General features: G+C 45.5%; 1 protein-coding gene across 3 annotated transcripts in view; it reads left to right on the forward strand.

Moving 5' to 3' along the window:
• Positions 1–7,864, forward strand: part of Tubd1 (tubulin delta 1) — a 24,356-nt gene that overhangs the window by 10,557 nt on the left and 5,935 nt on the right. For all 3 annotated transcript variants that reach the window (XM_021177255.2, XM_021177256.2, XM_021177257.2), the window contains exons 5-7: positions 1,248–1,479; positions 3,999–4,163; positions 7,517–7,657. In XM_021177255.2, coding sequence (XP_021032914.1) covers positions 1,248–1,479; positions 3,999–4,163; positions 7,517–7,657 — 538 coding nt within the window. The remainder of the gene's footprint in view (positions 1–1,247; positions 1,480–3,998; positions 4,164–7,516; positions 7,658–7,864) is intronic.

A 7,864-nucleotide genomic window follows, 5' to 3' on the forward strand; every position in this document is an offset into this window, starting at 1 on the left:
AAAAAAAAAAATATATATATATATATATATATTAAAAAAAAGAGAAAAGCAAAAAAAAATATTAAGCTCATCATGGTGGCTTTTAAATGCCCCCTCCCCCCAGAAAAGAAGACTCCCCAGTCATGCTGCCTGGCTGTTGACTTGGTCTGTTACTCTCCAGCACTACCACACTGAGATTATCTAATTTCTCTATGCACTGCTGTCCTCTGTAAAATAGGGACAAAAATATCTGCCTCCTGAAGGTGAAGGATATAACACAAGTAAAGCATACAGTAAGGTGGGTTGTGGTGGCACAGCCCTTAATCCCAACACTATGGAGGCAGAGGTAAAGAGGAGAGTTAATCTCTGCCAGTCTACATAGCAAAGTTCTGGACTAGCCAGGGCTATACAGTCTAAAAACAAAAACAAAAAGTTATTGCTACACACTTCTTTCCTGAATCATTTCCTACATTTGGTTTTCCTACTAGGAAGATCAACAGGAAACTGGTATGCAGGTGTGGTGGTGCACGCCTTTAATCCCAGCACTCGGGAGGCAGAGGCAGGCGGATTTCTGACTTCGAGGCCAGCCTGGTCTACAGAGTGAGTTCCAAGACAGCCGGGCTATACAGAGAAATCCTGTCTCGAAACAAACAAACAAACAAACAAAAATTCTCAACAGAGAGAAATTAAGATCATTTGAAGACTAGCCACAGTACCATGGGCCCCAATACAAAGTCCCTCCTTGCAGTACTAGAAGGACCAACCCAGAGATGGGCTCCTGAGAGATATGAAATCATTTTTTAATTTATTGATGTTATTCTTTTTTTTCTTTTTGTTTTGTTTTGTTTTGTATTTTTTTGAGACTGGATTTCTCTGTGTAGCCCTGGCTACTCTGGAACTCACTCTGTAGAACAAGCTGTTCCCAAACTCACAGAGTTTACCTGCCTCCGCCTCCGCCGCCTCACGAGTGCTGAGATTGAAGATGTGAGCATCACCCGAGGGCTGCAATCTACACTTTTTTTTTTTTTAGATTTATTTATTTATTATATGTAAGTACACTGTAGCTGTCTTCAGACACTCCAGAAGAGGGCGCCAGATCTCATTGCGGATGGTTGTGAGCCACCATGTGGTTGCTGGGATTTGAACTCTGGACCTTCGGAAGAGCAGTCGGGTGCTCTTAACCACTGAGCCATCTCACCAGCCCAATCTACACTTTTTAACTACTCAGCCTCTCTCCTTGTCTCTGACCCTGACCCTGTTCTCTCCAGGTCATTGTGCAGAACTACAACTCCATCTTGACTCTCTCTCACCTGTACCGGTCTTCAGCTGCCCTGCTCATTCACGAGAATGACGCTGTCCATAAGATCTGTGCCAAACGGATGAACATCAAGCAGATCTCCTTCAGAGACTTAAATCAAGTTCTTGCCCACCAGCTGGGGAGTGTGTTCCAGCCTACATACGCTGAGGACAGCTCACTTCACTACCGCAGAAATCCACTAGGTACTCGACCCCTCTGTTCTTTGTAGAAAAACTATATGTTCTGAGAGTCCAAAAGTTATTTTTCACAGTCTCCTCCCCTCTGCCTGGAGATACATCCAAGATATATACCCTAAACCCTGCCTTCATCCCTAAGCTATCTTACTGAATCAGCTCAAGTTACTAAATTTCTCAGAAGCATATGGTGTGGGTATCTAAATGTTCCTCGCCGACTACACCGTTTGTAGAACCACTGTTCTCCTAGGGCCTAAAGCAGGGCATGGCAAATAGCAAGCACTTGATAGAACATTCATTGGATAGAAAGTGAATGTGTTTTGTACTGCTGGGGACAGAAGCTCAGGTCTTACACCACTGTACTACATCTAACAGATAAAAGGTAGATAGATGTGGAGTCCACAGAAATTATAGGGCTGGGCTGCAGAGATGGTTTAGTGGTTAAGAGCACTTGTTCTTGTAGAGGACATTCCTGGCTCCTCTAGTGATTCACAAGCATCCATAATGCCAGGTCATGGAGCTCTGACTCCCTCTTCTGACCTCAGGGCACCAGGCACGCACATAGTGCAGATACCTACATGCAGGCAGAACATCCATACACAGAAAATAAGTCTTTGAAAAAGAGCAGGAGGAGGCCGGGCGTGGTGGCCCACGCCTTTAATCCCAGCACTCGGGAGGCAGAGGCAGGCGGATTTCTGAGTTCAAGGCCAGCCTGGTCTACAAAGTGAGTTCCAGGACAGCCAGGGCTACACAGAGAAACTCTGTCTCGAAAACCCACAAAGAAAAAAAAAAGAAAAAAAGAGCAGGAGAAGGAGGGAGAGGAGGGGGAAGAGGAGGAGAAGGGAGAAGAGGAGGGAGAGAAGGAGGAGGCAGTAGTGGTGGTGGTGATGTGGGCTTTTAATTGGACTGGCATTGTGTTTAAGGATTGAAAACTCAAGAGAGGATTTGCTGTCAGTCATGTTACCTGCTGCCATGCTTGACAGAGTATTCTCTGACTATACTGTCATTTTTTTCTCTTGGTAAAGTTTCCTTGCTACTTTTCAATAATGAAGAGAGAGGAAAGATAGGGGAGGGGAACATGAAGAAGAGAAGAGAATGAAAATGCAGAGAGACTCCAGGCTGCCATGTGGTGTCGTGTCCTATGATTGTGCTCTGATAGGGAAGATGAGGAGTAGGGGCAGTCTAAGATTTCGATGATGGGGAAGACAGACAGACTCAGAAGGTCTGAGAAGGAAGAAGCCAGTAGACTAGGGTCTCAGCCAGGCCCTGGAATTGCTAGGCCAAGTCAGAGGGACAGCAGAATGGCCTAGCACATGACTTAATAGCAGACCATGGCTGAGCATGTAAGCCACTGGGGGTGGAGATGAACCCCTAGAGGCATGAATTACAGGTTGTCGCAATCAGTCCTCTCTTCTGGCTTTTTATGTATTTATTTTATTCTGGGTCTTGCTCTGTTGCCTAGGTTGGTCTTGAACTCCTGGGCTAACGAGATCCTCTTGGTCTCTTCCTCAGACTCTGGAGCTGTAGGACCAGGCCTGCCTCATGCCACGAATTTTCATTTGGTGGCTCTCTGCCACAGACCTGTGTTTCTATCCCCAAACAGGTGTGATTATCATTTAGCAAGATAAATAGAAGACCTGGAAATTTTTCTAAGGAACATTTAGTGACTATAGAATGAAAGAGAAATATCTTAATTATCTTTTATAATTGGTTTTCCTGGAGTTTAGTGAATTAGTCATCCATATTTCTATTGATAATTCTTTTGGCAAACTGTATGGTATTTATTTTGTTTTTGTCTGGTTCTCTTTCCTTACTCCCTCCCTTCTTACCTCCCTCCCTCCCTTCCTCCCTCCCACCTTTTTTTTTCTTTTTTTGAGACAGGGTCTCACTATGGTAACTCTAGCTATCGTGGAACTCATTCTGGACAAGGCTGGCCTTGAACTCACAGAAATCTCCCTGCCTCTACATCCCAAGTGCTGGGAATAACGGTATACACAAGTGTGGCTGGATATCCATTTCAGTTTCGAGACAGGGTTTTACTATGTAACCCCTTGAGTGGGCCTGGAACCTGTGGGCAGTCTCCTGCCTCTGACTGCTAAGCGTTGGGATTAGAAGCATGAGCTACCATGCCCATTTTAAGTATGCTTTCTCAGCCATGCTAAAATGAAGCAAAGATCTAGGCTTGATGGCGCACGCCTTTAACCCCAGCATTCTGAAAGCAGAGGCAGATGGATCTCTATGAGTTCAAGAACAGCTTGGCGTACAAAGGGAGTTCCAGGTCAGTCAGAGCCACACAGTGAGGTCCTGTGTCAAAACTCATAAATAAAAAATGAATGAAATGAAGCAAAAATAGAGTCTGCAGCACGCATTGTGTCTAAAAATTCACTATTTTAATGTTGAAATAATTCTAGAATGGAGAAAACACATTTGACTCTGAACTTCATTAAGTCACCGTTGTATAGAAGTCAATGGCACCATTGTGGGTGAAGTCAATAGAGTTCACATTGCATTATTTTTTTTTCTCGCAGGAGACTTAATGGAGCATTTAGTTCCCCACCCTGAATTTAAGATGCTGGGTGTCCGTAACATTCCTCAGATGTCTGCGGCGTCTCTGGCATACAGCACGTTTACCTGGGCTGGCCTCCTCAAGCATTTAAGACAGATGCTTATTTCCAGGGCGAAAATGGAAGAAGGTAAAGGGATATTTTAAAAATAGACAACCCACATATGAGGGAAGTGCCTGTCCTGGAGTCCTGGGTATAAACTGGCTTAGGCTGGTTGAAAGAAAGGCCTCTTCTTCTAGCCTAGGGGCCTCCTATGGAAACTCGCCGGAGTTGTTAAGGGCTTCTTGATGGCTTTACAGTTTCATCTGGAAAAGACATGTCAGACAAGTGCCATGTTATTTCAAATCTTTATTTTAGTTTGTTCAAAGTAAAATATGAAGGTAGTTTTAGAAATCAGGCAGCTTACCTAACCTGTGTAAGGCCCTATGTTCAGCCCTAAGCCCCCAAAAGACCAGGGGTGGAAGTGCGTGTATGTCTGTGACCCCAACATTGCAGATATAGAAGCAGGAAGATCAGCAATAGCCCGCTCTGCTGCATAGCAGGTTTCAGGTCAGCCTCGGGTACGTTATACCTGGCCTCAGAAAAAAATAAACTGTGTACCAGTCCAAGCTGATGGCCTGAGTCTAGTCCCTGGGACCCACAAGGTGGAAGGAGAGAACCAACTCCTGACACTGTCCCCTGACTTCCACACATGCTCTGTGGTACACATGAGCACACACCTACATGCATGAATGCACACACCGCATGCAAATAAAAGAAATCAATTTTCTTTTCAAGACAGGGTTTCTTTGTGTAGCCCTGGCTGTCCTAGAACTCAATGTAGACCAGGCTGGCCTCAAACTCACAGAGATCCCCCTGCCTCTGCCTCCTGAGTGCTGGGAATAAAGGCATGTGCCACCACTGCCTTGTCAATTAATTTTTTATAAATCAAATAATCAAGTAGTTAAAATTCACTTAAGGACTAGGGGTGTACCCAGTGGCAGGCTACACGACTTTGAATTTCTTTCTTTATTTTCTATGTATGGGTGTTTTGCCTGCACGTGTGTCTGTGCACTACATGCATGCTTGGTACTGTGGAGACCGAGTGCATCACATTCCCTGGGACCAGAGTTGCAGACAGTTGTGAGTCACCATATGGATGCTGGGAATAGACCCTGGGTCCTGTGGAAGAACAGCCAATGAGCCATCTCTCCAGCCTCCCAGCAGACTCTGCGTGTGAGAGGCCCTGGATTTGATCCCTTGCATCGCACTATAGGCACATTGTAAGTCAGCCGTGTAGTGGACGGAGTAGTTGTGTAGCACACTTTGGTAAGGAGAACACCGCAGTGCCTGCCCTCGCTCCCTGTCGCTCAGGTAAAACCACTTTCCACGTCCTCAGTTGTTCCTTCCGAGGTTTATTTCCTTGCTTCTGAATATTTGGCTCAGATTTTTATTTTATTTTATTTTATTCCCAGCTTTAACTATTACAAGCCTCTCTGGACGTCCAGGCCTACAGTCCCTGAGGCTGGCCTTGCTGGTTTAGCTTTCCAGAGCAGAAATCTCCTTGTTCCCTCTGCTGTTAGAAATGTCTGTCTTGCTCTCAGGATTTTCACAATGGGTGAGCGGAGTTTCCACTGTCTGGTTGCTCACGGGTTTTACTGATGCTATCTTCTGCTGCTGGCTTTCCTATGTTAAGACATCCTTAGAGTACACTGGTGTATGTGTAGTCCTTTGCCTCTAACTAGAAATCACTGAATGTTATCTAGTAGTAAAGTACTCTAGGAAAACAAAATAACAGGTCGAGAACTGGAGAGATGGCTCAGTGGTTAAGAGCACTCACTGCTCTTCCAGCTCTTCCAGAGGTCCTGAGTTCAATTCCCAGCAACCACATAGTGGCTCACAGCCATCTGTAATGGGATCTGATGCCCTCTTCTGGAGTCTGGAAAAAAAAAAAAAAAACAGGTTGATTTGCTTCCCTCTGCAGGATGGCAGAGCAAGAGTGAAAAGTCTATCTTAAAGTGATGCTTTCAAATATTTGGGAGCCTCATCACTTGTTTTTCTAGCAATACCTGCTAATATCTCATGGAGTAAAGTGTTCTTCAAAGGAGGGTGAGGCACCCTTCACCAGGTTCTGTCAGGTCAATACAGTGCAGTTTGAGCCGGGCGGTGGTGGCGCACGCCTTTAATCCCAGCACTTGGGAGGCAGAGGCAGGCGGATTTCTGAGTTCGAGGCCAGCCTGGTCTACAAAGTGAGTTCCAGGACAGCCAGGGCTATACAGAGAAACCCTGTCTCGAAAAANCAAAAAAAAAAAAAAAAATACAGTGCAGTTTGTTTAGTCATTTTCCCACACAGAGCTAACTGTAGGATAGCTGTGATCTCTTTATAGTTACTTACAGAGTTTAAGCATGTAAAAAAAAAAAACTTTTGTAGTCCAGGAATTGAACTTTTTAGTTTTACATATACTAGGTTAGTGTACCACTCTTGAGCTATGTAGCCAGCCCTAAATGTCTTTAGTTTTGAATATATGACTAAGGATAAGGGTAAACATACTTATGGCACAGATGAAGGTGAAGGGTCTAGCTTTATGACTGTTCACATGTTATCAGATTGCTCTGTATGAAGATTGGCCCCATCCTTGTCACCATCATCATGTATCCCCACATAGCCCAGCAACAGACAACAGGGGAATGAATGATTGATGCAAGAGAGAGAAAATCGCCAGATGGGATAACACACCTCTAATTCCAGCACTCAGGAGGCAGAGGGAGGCAGAGTTCTTGAGTTCAAGGCCATTCTGGTCTACATAGCAAGTTCCAGGATAGCCAGAGCTACTTAATAGAGAGATAGCCCCCAGGGAGAAAGAGAAAGATACAGACAGAGAGGGGCAGACAGAGATACAGAGACAGATACAGACAGAGACATAAGACAAACACAGGCACACAGACATAGAGAGAGGTCACAGTGTCATTGAACACCTGGCTCTGAAGCTGAGCATGGTTGTGCATGCTTGTAATCCCAGCACTTTGAGGCAGGAGGATTGTAAAATTGAGGCGACCCTAGGGCTACATAGCAAGACCTCCTTAAGAAAGAAAAGAAGGAAGGGAGGGAGGGAGGGAGGGAGAACAATAACAACAGAAAACCAGGTGGACACTGCAGCTAACATCTGTAACCCCTGCAACTCTGGCACTTCGGAGGCCAAAGCAGAAGTCCCAGACCAGCCTGGGCTACATTTTGAGTTTTAGGCTACAGAGCATAACCCTGACTCAAAAAAACCAAAAACAAAAAACAAAACAACAACAACAACAACAAAACCCTAGGCAAACAAATGTGTCTGAGCGCAGGTGGATTATCCCAGGGCCCTGATCTCCTGACTGCGGATTCTCCCGCATTACTTGCCAGGTGCTGGGACGATAGCATGTGCTCCCACACTCGACCTGAAACGTCTGTACTCTCATGTTGTTCAGTGCCATTTCTAATCGCTCTTTCTTTTCCTCCGTGCTAGGTATCAACTGGCAGGTGCGGCCTCCTCTGTCAAGCCTTCCACTTATTGGCAAAGCGTCTGCTCACAAGGAGCATCATTTTAACACTTCTCTTGCTAACTTGGTCGTCCTCCGAGGGAGAGAGGTGCACAGTGCAGACGTAGGTAAGCACACGTTCGGGGGAAAGTGAGGCATATGCTTTGGAGCACGTGAGGGTTCTCAAAACAACTTCTGGAACTGTCAAGATGGTGCTGGGAAGAGCACTTCCTCCCCTTGAGTCTGAAGCCTGAGTTAGTACTGGGTCTCATGCAGAGGTGAGCAGTCTGAAGCCTGAGTTAGTACTGGGTCTCATGCAGAGGTGAGCAGTCTGA

The sequence above is a fragment of the Mus caroli genome, chromosome 11, assembly GCF_900094665.2.
Source record: "Mus caroli chromosome 11, CAROLI_EIJ_v1.1, whole genome shotgun sequence".
Taxonomy (NCBI): Eukaryota; Metazoa; Chordata; class Mammalia; order Rodentia; family Muridae; genus Mus; species Mus caroli.